Source organism: Triticum urartu, chromosome 3, assembly GCF_003073215.2.
Source record: "Triticum urartu cultivar G1812 chromosome 3, Tu2.1, whole genome shotgun sequence".
NCBI lineage: Eukaryota > Viridiplantae > Streptophyta > Magnoliopsida > Poales > Poaceae > Triticum > Triticum urartu.
In genome coordinates this window covers 563,784,922-563,803,757 of record NC_053024.1, presented here as the reverse complement: position 1 = coordinate 563,803,757, position 18,836 = coordinate 563,784,922, and the positions used below count along the sequence as shown (strand labels likewise).

The 18,836-nt window shown below is 42.5% G+C and overlaps 1 protein-coding gene across 1 annotated transcript; it reads left to right on the top strand.

The window, feature by feature from the left end:
- The first annotated feature begins 14,995 nt into the window (after positions 1-14,995).
- Positions 14,996-18,619, top strand: LOC125545025 (CDP-diacylglycerol--glycerol-3-phosphate 3-phosphatidyltransferase 1, chloroplastic). The gene is made up of 8 exons (XM_048708863.1): positions 14,996-15,625; positions 16,841-16,907; positions 16,991-17,065; positions 17,165-17,216; positions 17,478-17,563; positions 17,638-17,712; positions 17,786-17,880; positions 18,158-18,619. Exons 1-8 carry the CDS (start codon positions 15,180-15,182, stop codon positions 18,234-18,236), a joined length of 975 nt encoding a protein of 324 aa, XP_048564820.1. The 5' UTR covers positions 14,996-15,179; the 3' UTR covers positions 18,237-18,619.
- The last annotated feature ends 217 nt before the right edge of the window (positions 18,620-18,836 follow it).

Sequence of the window (18,836 nt, the reverse complement as noted above, 5' to 3'; positions counted from 1 at the left end):
ATTACAGGTTATAGGATGGTAATTGATTTCCGCAAATTAAATAAGGCCACTAAAAAGGATCATTACCCCTTACCTTTTATCGATCAAATGCTAGAAATATTATCCAAACATACACATTTTTGCTTTCTAGATGGTTATTCTGGTTTCTCTCAAATACCTATATCAGCCAAGGATCAATCAAAGACTACTTTTACTTGCCCTTTTGGTACTTTTGCTTATAGACGTATGCCTTTTGGTTTATGTAATGCACCTGCTACCTTTCAAAGATGCATGATGGCTATATTCTCTGACTTTTGTGAAAAGATTTGTGAGGTTTTCATGGATGATTTCTCCGTCTATGGATCTTCTTTTGATGATTGCTTGAGCAACCTTGATCGAGTTTTGCAGAGATGTGAAGAAACTAATCTTGTCTTGAATTGGGAAAAGTGCCACTTTATGGTTAATGAAGGTATTGTCTTGGGGCATAAAGTTTCTGAAAGAGGTATTGAAGTTGATAAAGCTAAGGTTGATGCTATTGAAAAGATGCCATGTCCCAAGGACATCAAAGGTATAAGAAGTTTCCTTGGTCATGCCGGTTTTTATAGGAGGTTCATTAAGGACTTCTCAAAAATTTATCGGCCTCTGACTAATTTATTACAAAAAGATATACCATCTGTTTTTGATGATGATTGCCTAGAAGCATTTGAAATACTTAAGAAAGCATTGATCTATGCACCTATTGTTCAACCACCTGATTGGAATTTACCCTTTGAAATTATGTGTGATGCTAGTGATTATGTTGTAGGTGCTGTTCTAGGGCAAATAGTTGATAAGAAATTAAACGTTATTCAATATGCTAGTAAAACCCTAGACAATGCTCAAAGAAATTATGCTACTACTGAAAAAGAATTCTTAGCAGTTGTATTTGCTTGTGATAAGTTCAGACCTTATATTGTTGACTCTAAAGTAACTATTCACACTGATCATGCTACTATTAAATATCTTATGGAAAACAAAGATGCTAAACCTAGACTTATTAGATGGGTTCTCTTGCTACAAGAATTTGACTTACATATTGTTGATAGAAAGGGAGCTGAGAACCCCGTTGCAGACAATTTGTCTAGGTTAGAAAATGTGCTTGATGACCCACTACCTATTGATGATAGCTTTCCTGATGAGCAATTAAATGTCATAAATGCTTCTCAAACTGCTCCATGGTATGCTGATTATGCTAATTACATTGTTGCCAAATGCATACCACCTAGTTTCACATACTAGCAAAAGAAAAAGTTCTTCTATGATTTGAGGCATTACTTTTGGGATGACCCACATCTTTATAAAGAAGGAGTAGATGGTGTTATTAGACTTTGTGTACCTGAGCATGAACAGGAACAGATCCTACGCAAGTGTCACTCCGAAGATTATGGAGGACACCATGCTAGAGATAGAACTGCACATAAGGTATTGCAATCTGGTTTTTATTGGCCTACTCTCTTCAAGGATGCCCGAAAGTTTGTCTTATCTTGTCATGAATGTCAAAGAATTGGTAATATTAGTAAACTTCAAGAAATGCCTATGAACTATTCACTCGTTATTGAACCATTTGGTGTTTGGGGCTTTGACTATATGGGACCTTTTCCTTCCTCTAATGGATATACACATATTTTAGTTGCTATTGATTACGTTACTAAGTGGGTAGAAGCTATTCCAACTAGTAGTGCTGATCATAACACTTCCATTAAAATGCGTAAAGAAGTTATTTTTCCAAGATTTGGAGTCCCCAGATATTTAATGACTGATGGTGGTTCACATTTTATTCATGGTGCTTTTCGTAAAATGCTTGCTAAGTATGATGTTAATCATAGAATTGCATCCCCTTATCACCCTCAGTCTAGTGGTCCAGTAGAATTGAGTAATAGAGAGCTCAAATTAATTTTGCAAAAGACTGTCAATAGGTCTAGAAAGAATTGGTCCAAGAAACTTGATGATGCATTATGGGCCTATAGAACTGCATGTAAAAATCCTATGGGTATGTCTCCGTATAAAATGGTTTATGGAAAAGCATGTCACTTACCTCTCGAAGTAGAACACAAGGCATATTGGGCTATTAAAGAGCTCAATTATGATTTTAAACTTGCCGGTGAGAAGAGGTTATTTGATATTAGCTCACTTGATGAATGGAGAACCCAAGCCCACGAAAATGCCAAGTTGTTTAAAGAAAAAGTTAAAAGATGGCATGATAAAAGGATACAAAAGCTTGAGTTTAATGTAGGTGATTATGTATTGCTATACAACTCCCGTTTAAGATTTTTTGCAGGAAAACTTCTCTCTAAATGGGAAGGTCCTTACGTTATCGAGGAGGTCTATCGTTCCGGTGCCATAAAAATCAACAACTTCGAAGGCACAAATCCGAAGGTGGTGAACGGTCAAAGAATCAAACATTATATATCAGGTAATCCCATAAATGTTGAAACCAATGTTATTGAAACCGTAACCCCGGAGGAATACATAAGGGACACTTTCCGGAATGTTTCAAACTCCGAAAAGGAATAGGTATGTGGTACGGTAAGTAAACCGACTCCAAAACATTTTTAAGGCAATATTTCTCCGTTTTGGAATATTTAGAAAAATAGAAAAATAAGAAGAAGTCCGTGAAGGACATGAGGCCTCCACGAGGGTGGAGGGCGCGCCCTACCCTACTGGGCGCACCCCCCTACCTCGTGTGCACCTCGTGGGCACCTCGTGTGCTCTCCGGACTTTGTTTTCTTACACGACACGTATTTTGGTCGGTAAAAATTCATTATATAACCTCCCGAAGGTTTTGACTCCCGTATCACGCAAAAATCTACTGTCTTTGTTTTGAGTTGTTTTTCTGACAAATCCAGGACGTCATGTCATCTTCAAGTGCCCCCAAGGACCGGTTCTTCGAGAAGGTCATCAACCCCTACCTCGCGGAGGTGCTGCAACACCCTCAAACCATTGAGATGCGTGAGGGGTTGTTTCACATCCGCGATGTTGAAGGACCAAGGAAGAACGGAAGCACGGAGGCAAGGCTCGAGGCATTGGAGCAAGATGTTTTCAAGTGTCGGGAGATGGTGGAGCATGGACTCGATTCCAATCAAGAGTTTGTCCAGGCTTGTCCTTTGCTACAAAAAGGATTGGGCCACCTTGCTGCACTTTATTTACTTTTGTTACTTGTTGCTCGTTACAAATTATCCTATCACAAAACTATCTGTTACCACTTATTTCAGTACTTGCAGAGAATACCTTGCTGGAAACCGCTTATCATTTCCTTCTGCTCCTCATTGGGTTCAACACTCTTACTTATCGAAAGGACTACGATAGATCCCCTAAACTTGTGGGTCATCACTACACAGAAGTATTATGTCCTTGATGCACCGCTAGGTGACATAACTATTGCAGGAGCAGATGCAAACATTTTGAACGTTTTGACAAAAGCTCGTTATGATAACTACTTGATAGTTTAGTGCACCATGCTTTACGGCTTAGAACCGGGACTTCAAAAATGTTTTGAACGCCATAGAGCATATAAGATGTTCCAAGAGTTGAAGTTGGTATTTCATACTCATGCCCATGTCGAGAGGTATGAGACCTCTGACATTACTTTGCCTAGAAGATGGAGGAGAATAGCTCAACCAGTAAGCATGTGCTCAGATTGTCTGAGTACTACAATCACTTGAATCAAGTGGGAGTTAATCTTCTAGATAAGATAGTGGTTGACAGAGTTCTCTAGTCACTATCACCAAGTTGCTAGAACTTCATGATGAACTATAATATGCAAGGGATAACAGAAACGATTCCCAAGATCTTCGTGATGCTGAAATCGACGAAGGTAGAAATCAAGAAAAGCATCAAGTGTTGATGGTTAACAAGACCACTAGTTTCAAGAAAATGGCAAAGGGAAGAAGGGGAACTTCAAGAAGAACGGCAAACAAGTTGCTGCTCAAGTGAAGAAGCCCAAGTCTGGACCTAAGCCTGAGACCAAGTGCTTTTACTGCAAAGGGACTAGTCACTGGAAGCGGAACTGCCTCAAGTATTTGGCGGATAAGAAGGATGGCAAAGTGAACAAAGGTATATTGGATATACATGTTATTGATGTGTACTTTACTAGTGTTTATAGCAACCCCTCGGTATTTGATACTAGTTCAGTTACTAAGAGTAGTAACTTGAAACGGGAGTTGCAGAATGAACAGAGACTAGTTAAGGGTGAAGTAACCATGTGTGTTGGAAGTAGTTCCAAGAATGATATGATCATCATCGCACACTTCCTATACTTTCGGGATTAGTATTGAACCTAAATAAGTGTTATTTGGTGTTTGCGTTGAGCATGAATATGATTTGATCATGTTTATTGCAATACGGTTATTCATTTAAGTTAGATAATAATTGTTATTCTGTTTACATGAATAAAACCTTCTATGGTTATACACCCAATGAAAATGGTTTGTTGAATGTTGATCGTAGTGATACACATATTCATAATATTGAAGCCAAAAGATGCAAAGTTAATATTGATAGCGCAACTTATTTGTGGCACTGCCGTTTAGGTCATATTGGTGTAAAGCGCATGAAGAAAATCCATGCTGATGGGCTTTTGGAATCACTTGATTATGAATCAGTTGATGCTTGCGAACCATGCCTCATGGGCAAAGATGACTAAGACTCTGTTCTCCATAACAATGGAGCAAGCAACTGACTTATTGGATATAATACATACTGATGTATGAGGTCCGATGAGTGTTGAGGCTCGCGGCGGGTATCGTTATTTTCTGACCTTCACTGATGATTTGAGCAGATATGGGTATATCTACTTGAAGAAACATAAGTCTGAAACATTTGAAAAATTCAAAGAATTTCAGAGTGAAGTGGAAAATCATCGTAACAAGAAAATAAAGTTTCTACGATCTGATCGCAGAGGCGAATATTTGAGTTATAAGTTTGGTCTTTAATTAAAACAATGTGGAATAGTTTCACAAACTCATGCCACCTGGAACACCACAGCGTAATGGTGTGTCCGAACGTCATAACCGTACTTTATTTGATATAGTGCAATATATGATGTCTCTTATTGATTTACCACTATCGTTTTGGGGTTATGCATTAGAGACAGCTGCATTCACATTAAAAAGGGCACCATCTAAATCCGTTGAGACGACACCGTATGAACTATGGTTTAGCAAGAAACCTAAGTTGTCGTTTCTTAAAGTTTGGGGTTGCGATGCTTATGTGAAAAAGTTTCATCTTGATAAGCTCAAACCCAAGTCAGAGAAGTGCGTCTTCATAGGATACCCAAAAGTAACTGTTGAGTACACCTTCTATCACAGATCCGAAGGCAAGATATTTTTTGCTGAGAATGGATCCTTTCTAGAGAAGGAGTTTCTCTCGAAAGAAGTGAGTGGGAGGAAAGTAGAACTTGATGAGGTAACTGTACCTGCTCCCTTATTGGAAAGTAGTTCATCACGGAAATCTGTTTCTGTGACTCCTACACCAATTAGTGAGGAAGCTAATGATGATGATCATGTAACTTCAGATCAAGTTACTACTGAACCTCGTAGGTCAACCAGAGTGAGATCCGCACCAGAGTGGTACGGTAATCCTGTTCTGGAGGTCATGTTAATTGACCATGATGAACCTACGAAGAAGCGATGATGAGCCCAGATTCCGCGAAATGGCTTGAGGCCATGAAATCCGAGATGGGATCCATGTATGAGAACAAAGTGTGGACTTTGGTTGACTTGCCCGATGATCGGCAATCCATAGAAAATAAATGGATCTTCAAGAGGAAGATGGACGCTGATAGTAGTGTTACTATCTACAAAGCTAGACTTGTCAAAAAAGGTTTCGACAAAGTTCAAGGTGTTGACTACGATGAGATTTTCTCACTCGTAGCAATGCTTAAGTTTGTCTGAATCATGTTAGAAAATTGCCACATTTTATGAAATCTGGCAAATGGATGTCATAACTACATTCCTTAATGGATTTCTTAAAGAAGAGTTGTATATGATGCAACCAGAAGGTTTTGTCGATCCTAAAGGTGCTAACAAAATGTGCAAGCTCCAGCGTGTTGGGGAACGTAGCAGAAATTCAAAATTTTCCTACGTGTCACCAAGATCTATCTATGGAGAGACTAGCAACGAGGGGAAGGAGAGTGCATCTACATACCCTTGTAGATCGCTAAGCAGAAGCGTTCAAGAGAACGGGGTTGATGGAGTCGTACTCGTCGTGATCCAAATCACCGGAGATCCTAGTGCCGAACGGACGGCACCTCCGCGTTCAACACACGTACAGCCCGGGGACGTCTCCCATGCCTTGATCCAGCAAGGAGAGAGGGAGAGGTTGAGGAAGACTCCATCCAGCAGCAGCACAATGGCGTGGTGGTGGTGGAGGAGCGTGGCAATCCTGCAGGGCTTCGCCAAGCACCACGGGATATGAGGAGAAAGAGAGGGAGGGCTGCACCAACAGGCAGAGATCAGATCGCGTGTTATGGGCAGCCCCAGGCCTCACTATATATAGGGGAGAGGGAGGAGGGTGCGCCCCCTCTAGGGTTCCCACCCCTAGGGGGGGCGGCAGCCCTAGATGGGAAAGGGGAGGCGGCCAAGAGGGGGAGAGAGGGGGCGCCCCCTAGGGTGGGCCTTAGGCCCATCTAAGCCTAGGGTTTCCCCTCTCTCCTCCTTTGCTGCGCCTTGGGCCTTGTGGGAGGCGCACCAGCCCACTTAGGGGCTGGTCCCTCACCACCCATGGTCCATGCAAGCCTCCGGGGCATGTGGCCCCACTTGGTGGACCCCCGGGACCCTCCCGGTGGTCCCGGTACGTTACCGATAAACCCCGAAACTCTTCCGGTGACCAAAACAGGACTTCCCATATATAAATCTTTACCTCCGAACCATTCTGGAACTCCTCGTGACGTCCGGGATCTCATCCGGGACTCCGAACAACATTCGGTAACCACATACAAACTTCCTTTATAACCCTAGCGTCATCGAACCTTAAGTGTGTAGACCCTACGGGTTCGGGAACCATGCAGACATGACCGAGACACCTCTCCGACCAATAACCAACAGCGGGATCTGGATACCCATGTTGGCTCCCACATGTTCCACGATGATCTCATCGGATGAACCACGATGTCAAGGACTTAATCAATCCCGTATACAATTCCCTTTGTCTAGCGGTATTGTACTTGCCCGAGATTCGATCGTCGGTATCCCTATACCTTGTTCAATCTCGTTACCGGCAAGTCTCTTTACTCGTTCCGTAACACATCATCCCGTGATCAACTCCTTGATCACGTTGTGCACATTATGATGATGTCCTACCGAGTGGGCCCAGAGATACCTCTCCGTCACACGGAGTGACAAATCCCAGTCTCGATTCGTGCCAACCCAACAGACACTTTCGGAGATATCCGTAGTGTACCTTTATAGCCACCCAGTTACGTTGTGACGTTTGGCACACCCAAAGCACTCCTACGGTATCCGGGAGTTGCACAATCTCATGGTCTAAGGAAATGATACTTGACATTAGAAAAGCTTTAGCATACGAACTACACGATCTAGTGCTATGCTTAGGATTGGGTCTTGTCCATCACATCATTCTCCTAATGATGTGATCCCGTTATCAGTGACATCCAATGTCCATGGTCAGGAAACCGTAACCATCTATTGATCAACGAGCTAGTCAACTAGAGGCTTACTAGGGACATGGTGTTGTCTATGTATCCACACATGTATCTGAGTTTCCCATCAATACAATTATAGCATGGATAATAAACGATTATCATGAACAAGGAAATATAATAATAACTAATTTATTATTGCCTCTAGGGCATATTTCCAACATAGCGATCCATCTATGGACTGGTGCAAGCATCTCAGAGTTGGAATATACGCTTTGATGAGTTGATCAAAGCATATAGTTTTATACAGACTTGTGGTGAAGCCTGTATTTACAAGAAAGTGAGTGGGAGCGCTACAACATTTTTGATAAATATATGTGAATGACATATTGTTGATCGGAAATAATGTAGAATTTTCTGGAAAGCATAAAGGAGTATTTGAAAGGAGTTTTTCAAATAAAGACCTCAGTGAAGCTACTTACATATTGAGCATCAAGATCTATAGAGATGGATCGAGACGCTTAATAAGTTTTTTCAATGAGTACATACCTTGACAAGATTTTGAAGTAGTTCAAAATGGAACAGTCAAAGAAAGAGTTCTTACCTGTGTTACAAGGTGTGAAATTGAGTAAGACTCAAAGCCCGACCATGGCAGAAGATAGAAAGAGAATGAAAGTCATTCCCTATGCCTCAGCCATAGTTTCTATAAAGTATGCCATGATGTGTACCAGATCTATTGTATACCCTACACTGAGTTTAGCAAGGGAGTACAATAGTGATCTAGGAATAGATCACTGGACAGCGGTGAAAATTATCCTTAGTGGAATAAGGATATGTTTCTCGATTATGGAGGTGACAAAAGGTTCGTCGTAAAGGGTTACGTCGATGCAAATTTTGACACTGATCCAGATGACTCTAAGTCTTAATCTGGATACATTTTGAAAGTGGGAGCAATTAGCTAGAGTAGCTCCGTGCAGAGCATTGTTGACATAGAAATTTGCAAAATACATACGAATCTGAATGTGGCGGACCCTTAGACTAAACTTCTCTCACAAGCAAAACATGATCACACCTTAGTACTCTTTGGGTGTTAATCACATAGCGATGTGAACTAGATTATATGACTCTAGTAAACCCTTTGGGTGTTGGTCACATGACGATGTGAACTATGGGTGTTAATCACATGGTGATGTGAACTATTGGTGTTAAATCACATGGTGATGTGAACTAGATTATTGACTCTAGTGCAAGTGGGAGACTGAAGGAAATATGCCCTAGAGGCAATAATAAAGTTATTATTTATTTCCTTCTTTCATGATAAATGTTTATTATTCATGCTAGAATTGTATTAACCGGAAACATAATACATGTGTGAATACATAGACAAACATAGTGTCACCAGTATGCCTCTACTTGACTAGCTCGTTAATCAAAGATGGTTAAGTTTCCTAACCATAGACATGAGTTGTCATTCGATTAATGGTATCACATCATTAGGAGAATGAGATGTGATTGACTTGACCCATTCCATTAGCTTAGCACTTGATCGTTTAGTTTGTTGCTATTGCTTTGTTCATGACTTATACATGTTCCTATGACTATGAGATTACCAAACGTCACAACGTAACTGGGTGATTATAAAGGTGCTCTACAGGTGTCTCCGAAGGTACTTGTTGGGTTGGCGTATTTCGAGATTAGGATTTGTCACTCCGATTGTCGGAGAGGTATCTCTGGGCCCACTCAGTAATGCACATCACTATAAGCCTTGCAAGCATTGCAACTAATGAGTTAGTTGCGGGATGATGCATTACGGAACGAGTAAAGAGACTTGCCGGTAACGAGATTGAACTAGGTATTGAGATACCGACGATCGAATCTCGGGCAAGTAACATACCGATGACAAAGGGAACAACGTATGTTGTTATGCGGTTTGACCAATAAAGATCTTCATAGAATATGTAGGAGCCAATATGAGCATCCAGGTTCCGCTATTGGTTATTGACCGGAGACATGTCTCGGTCATGTCTACATAGTTCTCGAACCCGTAGGGCCCGCACGCTTAAAGTTAGATGACGATCAGTATTATGAGTTTTGTGTTTTGATGTACCGAAGGTAGTTCGGAGTCCCGGATATGATCACAGACATGACGAGGAGTCTTGAAATGGTTGAGACATAAAGATTGATATATTGGGAGCCTATATTTGGATATCGGAAGTGTTCCGGGTGAAATCGGGATTTTACCGGAGTACCGGGGGTTACCAGACCCCCCCCCCCCAGGGAAGTAATGGGCCTATTGGGCCTTAGTGGAGAAGAGAGAGGGCAGCCAAGAGGTGGCGCGCGCCCCCTTGCCCCAGTCCGAATTGGACAAGGGAAGGGGGCGGCAGCCCCCCTCTCCTTCCTTCTCTCCACCTCCTCCTTCCCCCTTCTCCTACTCCTACTAGGAAAGGAGAAGTCCTACTCCCGGTGGGAGTAGGACTCCCCCCTTGGCGCGCCCTCCCTGGACGGCCGCCTCCCCCCTTGCTCCTTTATATACGAAGGCAGGGGGCACCTCTAGACACACAAGTTGATCTATTGATCTACTCCAGTCGTGTGCGGTGCCCCCATCCACCATATTCCACCTTGGTCATATCGTAGCGGTGCTTAGGCGAAGCCCTGTGTCGGTAGCAGCATCATCACCGTGACCACGCCATTGTGCAGACGGAACTCTCCCATGAAGCTCTGCTGGATCGGAGTTCGCGGGACGTCATCGAGTTGAACGTGTGCTGAACTCGAAGGTGCCGTACGTTCGGTACTTGGATCGGTCGGATCGTGAAGACATACGACTACATCAACCGCATTGTGCTAACGCTTCCGCTTTCGGTCTACGAGGGTACGTGGACGATACTCTCCCCTCTCATTGCTATGCATCACCATGATCATGTGTGTGCGTAGGATTTTTTTTGAAATTACTACGTTCTCCAACACTCTGGTTAATAGGTAAGTCCCAAAAATAATATAAAAGTGTAAAATAAAGCCCATTAACATCCAAAACAGATAATATAATAGCATGGAACAATCAAAAATTATAGATACGTTGGAGACGTATCACTCTTACGAACCACAATTGAAGCTTTAGCATGATCCTTTATTCTAACAGGGAAAGGTGGTTTCTCAATATAAGGAGTAGGAACAACATGATCATTATAAGTGATAGTCTTTTATTCAACTTTAATAGGTGCAACTACTTTTACTTCAATGGGAGGATTATATTTAAACCACTTCTCCTTAGGGAGATCAACATGAGTAGCAAATGATTCATAGAAAGAAGCTACTATCTCAGAGTCAAGTCCACATTTAGTGCTAAATTCACGGAAAGCATCCATATCCATAAAAGATTTAACACAATCAAACTTAGGTGTTATACCTGACTCCTTACCTTCGTCGAGATCCCAATCTTCAGAGTTGCGTTTAATTCTTTCCAATAAATCGCATTTGAATTCAATAGTCTTCATCATAAAAGAACCAGTACAAGAAGTACCGAGCATAGAGCGATCACTGAGAGAAAGCCGAGCATAAATTTTTTGAATAATAATTTCTTTTGGGAGCTCATGATTGAGGCAGGAATATAACATTGACTTAAGCCTCCCCCAAGTTTGAGCGATGCTTTCTCCTTCGCGTGGCCAAAAATTATATATATAATTACGATCACGATGAACAAGATGCATAGGATAAAACTTCTGATGAAATTCCAATTTCAATCGGTTGTAGTTCCATGATCCTATATCATCACATAGCCTAAACCATGTCAATGCCTTTCCCTTCAAATATAAAGGGAAGAACTTCTTCTTGATAACATCCTAGGGCATACCTACAAGCTTAAATAATCCACAAACTTCATCCACATAGATTAGGTGCAAATCAGGATGTAATGTTCCATCACCTGTGAAAGGATTAGCTAGCAGTTTCTCTATCATGCCCGAAGGAATTTCAAAGTAAACATTTTCAGTAGGTTCAGTAGGTTGAGGAGCAACTCTTTGCTCTACTAGTCGGGGTGAAGATACCCCGAACATGCCCCTCAAAGAATTATGTTCCATAGTAGCAAGTGACAGTAATTTTCAGCACACTATATAACTTTTTCCTTACCAAATTCCACCTACCAAAGGCGCTTCACTCCCCTGCAACGACGCCATAAAAGAATCTTGATGACCCACAAGTATAGGGGATCTATCATAGTCCTTTCGATAAGTAAGAGTGTCGAACCCAACGAGGAGCAGAAGGAAATGATAAGCAGTTTTCAGTAAGGTATTCTCTGCAAGCACTGAAATTATCGGTAACAGATAGTTTTGTGATAAGGTAATTTGTAACGGGTAACAAGTAATGAAAGTAAATAAGGTGCAGCAAGATGACCCAATCCCTTTTGTAGCAAAGGACAAGCCTGGACAAACTCTTATATAAAGGAAAGCGCTCCCGAGGACACATGGGAATTATCGTCAAGCTAGTTTTCATCACGTTCATATGATTCACGTTCGGTACTTTGATAATTTGATATGTGGGTGGACCGGTGCTTGGGTACTGTCCTTCCTTGGACAAGCATCCCACTTATAATCATCCGCAACTACAACAGAAGTATTATGGTAAACTTTAACCATTTCATGAAACATATGGATCCAAATCAGCCCCTTACGAAGCAACGCATAAACTAGGCTTTAAGCTTCTGTCACTCTAGCAACCCATCATCTACTTATTACTTCCCAATGCCCTCCTCTAGGCCCAAACAATGGTGAAGTGTCATGTTGTCGACGTTCACATGACACCACTAGAGGAAAGACAACACACATCTCATCAAAATATCGAACGAATACCAAATTCACATGACTACTTATAGCAAGACTTCTCCCATGTCCTTAGGAACAAACGTAACTACTCACAAATCATATTCATGATCATAATTAGAGGGGTATTAATATGCATAAAGGATCTGAACATATGATCTTCCATCGAATAAACCAACTAGCATCAACTACAAGGAGTAATCAACACTACTAGCAACCCATAGGTACCAATCTGAGGTTTTGAGACAAATATTGGATACAAGAGATGAACTAGGGTTTGAGATGAGATGGTGCTGGTGAAGATGTTGATGGAGATTGACCCCCTCCCGATGAGAGGATCGTTGGTGATGACGATGGTGATGATTTCCCCCTCCCGGAGGGAAGTTTCCCCGGTAGAATAGCTCCGCCGGAGCCCTGGATTGGTTCCGCCAAGGTTCCGCCTCGTGGCGGCGGAGTTTCGTCCCGTGAGCTTGCTGATGATTTTTTCCAGGACGAAAGACTCCATATAGCCAAAGATGGGCATCAGAGGGCTGCCAGGGGGCCCACGAGGCAGGGGCGCGCCTAGGGGGTAGGGCGCGTCCCCCACCCTCATGGATGGTGGGTGGCCCCCCTCTGGTACTTCTTTCGCCCAATATTTTTTATATATTTTGAAACTTGCTACCGTGAAATTTCAGGACTTTTGGAGTTGTGCAGAATAGGTCTCTAATATTTGTTCCTTTTCCAGCCTAGAATTCCAGCTGCCGGCATTCTCCCTCTTCATGTAAACCTTGTAAAATAAGAGAGAATAGGAATAAGTATTGTGACATAATGTGTAATAACAACCCATAATGCGATAAATATCGATATAAAAGCATGATGCAAAATGGACGTATCAACGTCTACAACATCGTTTTCATTCCCTTGATCTCTACAACTGTGACTTGCGAAAATTCGTGGACTACCCTAGACTATGGATGTTTGCAAAGGTACTGGGTGAAGACAACATATCCGGTCTGCGGAGTAGGAACCAATGTTGCCAATCATCATAAAACAACTCTCTTTTATGACAAGAACTAACACCACAACAAGACAAAATCTTCGTCTCGAGTACATGGTCAAGGCGATGTAATTCCCCACTCCTATCGAGAGGAAACCCTATGGATTAGACATTTGTCACACTTTGAAGTCGTGCCCCTCTTGGGGTCTTCTTCATTTGAGTTGGTATTTGGTGGAGGGGCTTGTGGACGTTGTTTCAAGGTTCATAGTAAGCCTTGCATGACAATTATGAGAATATTTTGATCACAACCATGTTTCGATAGTTGGTTTTCTAGCATTCCCGCTGGGTCTTTATTTTTGTTCCCCTCTAGTGCTACAAAGCCAAAGTTGTCACATCATCGTCTAGGTAGTGGCAATGATAGGTGGCAGGTAATGTTTTTGCATGATTTTTTTTCAATTAACCGAACGAAACTCCTTTTTTAGTTAATATATAAAGTCATGTGGACTTTCGATGAGTGAGTGTAACACCATGATAATTAAGCTACAGTGATCCACTCCTAATGATGCCATGTCATCACAATAATTGTTCCTAAAACTCACCTCGAATGGAGAAGAAGTCGTTTGCTTTTAGCCGTTGGATCATATTGAATGGCAAGCTGAAGTGGAACCTAGTTGTGGTTGAGCTCAAGTTTGGCAAGAAGAGGAGTGATGGCTCAAGCTCCAAATTGGGTTGGACGATGTTGTCGTGAAGAATGGAAAAACCACCATGCCAAAGGATTAACCGCCAAGTCATGGGAAACAAGTGCGGGAAGGCACGTTCCTCCCATGACGCCGCGGCTACAAAAATGTCGTCCACATGGACAGACATTTTTCGGCGAGGGAGAGCAAGGAGGAGAGGTACAAGCTCATGTTGGATACGCAAAAGGAAAGGATGGAGTGGGACCGGAAGAGGGCGGAGAAGAAACTCGAAATTGAGAGGGAGAATATCGAGTTGGAGAAGCAACAAGCGGCGATCAAATGAGAACTCGAGAAGGCTAAGACATTTGGCGACATAGAGCATGAAAAGGAGAGGTTGCAACTCGCACGGGACGCCGACGATGCGAGGATCATGTTGGCGGACGAAACCCTCTTGGATGAGCATGTGAAGAAGTTGCTTGCGAATAAGAAGAAGGAGATCAATGACCATAGGAAGTACGAGGCGGCAAGGGCGGTTGCAGCCCGGATGCAGGCGGAGCGGAACGAGCAGGACGCATTTTGCTCGGAGCAGAAGCCCGACCAGTGATCCGAGGCCATCCACATGCTCGGACATTGTTTTCATTTTGACATATCCGGTTTGTTGAACTATGATTTGTTTTGCTTTTGCTTTGTTTCGAATTTTTAAATTCACAAATTTGTATCGTATGATCGACGTGTATAAATTTAAGAATCAAAATTTAAGATATGTGAATATAGGACACAATATGTAAGGGACCGGCGGACGCCGTCTACGGACGCGTTCAAAAGCACCCACGGACATATTAAGGGCCGGATTTGTCAAGTGGAGTGTGGATGCTCTTATATAGAACTTACAAAACCTTGTGATTGTACGCCTCCTCCATGGGCCGGAGAAGAAAGAGCGTGTAGCACAGACGGCGGCCCCACCAACCAGCCGCCGCTCCACTCCCCGTCCGTCACCGTCACCTTCCTCGAGAACCCCAAGCGCAAGAAGCTCTCCTCCCCCTCACCAGGGATCCCAACAGACGGCCCGAGCCCCCTCCAATGCTCCACAGTCCACGGACATGGCCTTCCTCAGAACCCTAAACCCTCTCCTCCGCAGGAACCCCGCCCTCCCGAATCTGAGGCCTCTCTTCTCCCACTACACGCTCTCCGCCCCCTTCCGCGCCGCCGCCCCTCCCGCCCCCGCCCCCTTCGCCGCCGCGGCCGCGGCCGCGCACCCCCGCGTCCTCGGCCGCCCCCGCAGCGGGCCGCTGCTCCCCTCCTCGTCCCCATGGGCGCTCTCGCGGTCCGCCACGCCGTTCACCACCGCCGCCGCTTTCCGCTCGAAGCTCCACAGGGCTCGCGCCATTGCCGGCGGCGGTGCGCAGGCTCTCGCGGACGCGGTGCGGTGGGAGCCCAAGCGGGTCTACGGAGGCGAGGCTGCGGGTCCGGGTGGAGGCGAGAAGTTTCTGAATCTGCCCAATTTGGTGTCGATCGGGCGCATGGCGTCGGGTCCGTTCATTGGATGGTGAGTTCTTACCTTCAGGTGTCACTATGCTATCGGACTGGATGCACTGATATAACTGCTTAAGTTTGATGGTTGGACTCCGTTGATCAAAATGATACTCCTCTGGTGTTTACTTAGTACTGCATTCAGTAGAACTGTCCTCAGTACTCACCTTGTTAATAGTTAGTTAATTTCGACTTTTCGAGGCATGCCAGTTAAATCGAATCAGAAATGTGTGCAGGTTTTAGGCCATACATTACCATGCCCTGTTATTTTTCATAGATAGTTCTGTGCTCGTGCATGAGTACCTCATGAAAAAAGTTAGTCTCATGCATACTTGTTGGATTAGCAATTATTTCTGCCCAGACCAGCTATTTAAAATTATGTCGCTATGTGTCTGATGATGTAGGTCCGAATGTGTTAGCCTTAAAGGAATCGAATATTTGATGCTATGTATTGTTGAGGCTTTATGCATGTCTTACAATTGATTGTATTTCAAGTTTTACATAGGCATGGCTGAGTTGCTTTTGTATGTCAAATCTTAAGGAACCGAGAACCCGAAATATTTACATTTCGGGACAGAAGGAGAGGCTGCCAGGCTACAAATTGAGACAGGATATTAAATACGATGTGTGAAATTGTTAGTTGTCACCAAGGTTGCGGAGCTTGTAGTCAAAACATGTTAACCAATCATTGAACCTTTCTTCATGTTCTCTTTGGTCATGTAAATACATGTTTGACCAGGCAGCTTTGAACCATGTCAGACAAAAGATACTGAAATGTTTTGTTCTGTGTCTATGTGACATGACATTTACATAAAGGGCTGAGTAAACCTTTTGTTTGTTCTTCACATTAGAATCAGATGTATTGCTTAACCAGCACTGCGTGTCAGTGTCAAATCTGAAGAAGTTGCCAGGCTGTAGGCTTATCATTCCATACTTCAACAGTGCACCATCCTCCTCTTAGTTTTTGTGTTGTTTTGCTTCATCACAGGAGGTCTAAAATTGGGGTTAATGTCTAATTAGCTTTTTTGGATGTTCTAACAGTGATTTCGAATTATTCAGTCTCTAGGTATCAGAGCATGCAATTGCTGTCAAATAAAGTATATATGTTTGATTAATTTGCGGTTTTGGATATGTTGTCTTGCCACATAATATTTTAGACATATAGGGCCATGATTATATATATTTTTCCTATCTACGGTTCTGGTTCTGATTATCTACATATGCTATGTAGGATGATTATGAATGAATGGTATCTTCCTGCTTTTGGCACATTAGCTTTGTCTGGTGCAAGTGATTGGGTAAGATTACACCCTTCTAATATTTTTACCATACTAACACCATATGTTAAAAACCTTACTCATCATTTATTCTCTGACAATAGTTGGATGGTTTTTTAGCAAGAAAGATGGGCATCAATTCTGTAATTGGTTCATATCTGGACCCATTGGCTGACAAGGTTCAAACTTCAAATCAATATTTATAAACTTTATGTTTCTTTATACAAAATTATATGTGTGCTGTTAAGCTGACCTGCAGTATTTGTTGTGTTGCTTAGGTGTTGATTTGCTGTGTTGCTGTAGCAATGGTTGAGAGGGAGCTCTTACATCGTGAGTAGCTCAACACATATTCTCTTCATTTTTGTATCTTTGCTACACAGCTTCCTTGCATCCCCGTGTATAATGTCAATCCCAACCAGAGACATTGTGTGATACTCTGAATGTCTAAAACCATTCACCAGCTTCATCTAAGTAAAAATACAGTGATGGTGATTGCTGATAGCTCATTATATTGTCCTGCTATTCTTGCCCTTAACTGAATAATTTGACGAATCAATCACTGTTGTTGCACTTTGATTGCTCTGCTTGAAGCTGGCCTTGTTGGCCTGGTGGTTGCAAGAGACTTTCTCCTGGTGGGTGGGGCTTTCTACAAACGAGCATCCAGCCTGGGATGGAAGGTACTACTTACACAAAATTAGGTATATATTTGAAGTGTTCAAATGAATACTCACCCTGATTATCCTCGCGCCAGTGGAATAGTTGGTCAGACTTTTGTAATTTGGATGCAATTCAGCGTGAGAAGGTTCAACCTCTTTTCATCAGCAAGGTATGTCACTATGTTCTCACATTATTTGATCCTGTGGAGCTTTGACACACATGACAATAATTTTTTAATGCAGGTAAATACAGTATTTCAGTTGATGTTGGTTGCTGGCGCACTCCTTCAGCCAGAATTCGGCACAGAGGAGACTCAGAATTATATTACATACTTGGGGTAATCTTTTTTCAAACTTTTTGTCTGCCCTGGTGTTTGTAGTTTGGTGAAATGGTGTTTTTTATATGAAATTATACTTATACGTTGAACCAGTCAAACCACTATTTATCTGTCATAACTCAGAAGCATCTCCTATGTGAATTTGATAATTTCAAGAAAATAATACCGAAACAGAAGAATACTTGAACATCAATAATTGATGATTGTAAAAAAACAGTTTATATAAAACATTGTGCTTGCAGTGTTTCTTGCTAAATATTTTGTTTTGTAACTGCAGTTGGCTGGTTGCTACTACTACAATGGCATCCACAGTAGGTTATGGTGTGAAATACTATCAGTTAAGACCGAGGACATGATGACAGCTGTTGCCTGCATTTTTGTTAATTACCAGCCAGATTACGATTGGTGAATCCAGCAATTAGTTGTGAAACTCAATTGTTTCCATGGACCATCCAAATTTGAAGAAATGGAAGGGTTGTGCAGTTTCTAAAAATGAAAGCTGCAGATGTTTGCTGTATTAGGACCTCTCCCAAGTAGCCATTAGTCTAGTTCCTTACACATGGGGTCACTGACTAGAATATAAAGCTGTAGAATTTGTTGTATTTTTTGCTTAAGAATGGTCAGCAAATTACTGGTGGGCAAACCGCATGCCAGTGTACATATTCTTGCAGCTCTGTACTAATGTTGAGTACAGACTAGAGAGGTTGGCTAGTCTTGAGACGTCAGCGGTTGAAGTCTACAAATTCTCTCATATTCCAAAGGATTTAGTTGAGTCGTTTTAACCCCTGCAAACGGTGAAATGTATAAACTCATTTTCTATGTCCCTGTATTGTACTGTACTCGCCGGGTCAAAATGCAGTAGTGGATAGATCCGGTTGAACCAGCTGATTACTGGTCCAAATCGAGTGGATCAAGGCATTATTTGCTTCTTAAGCTTTGTTCCTAGAATCATGTCG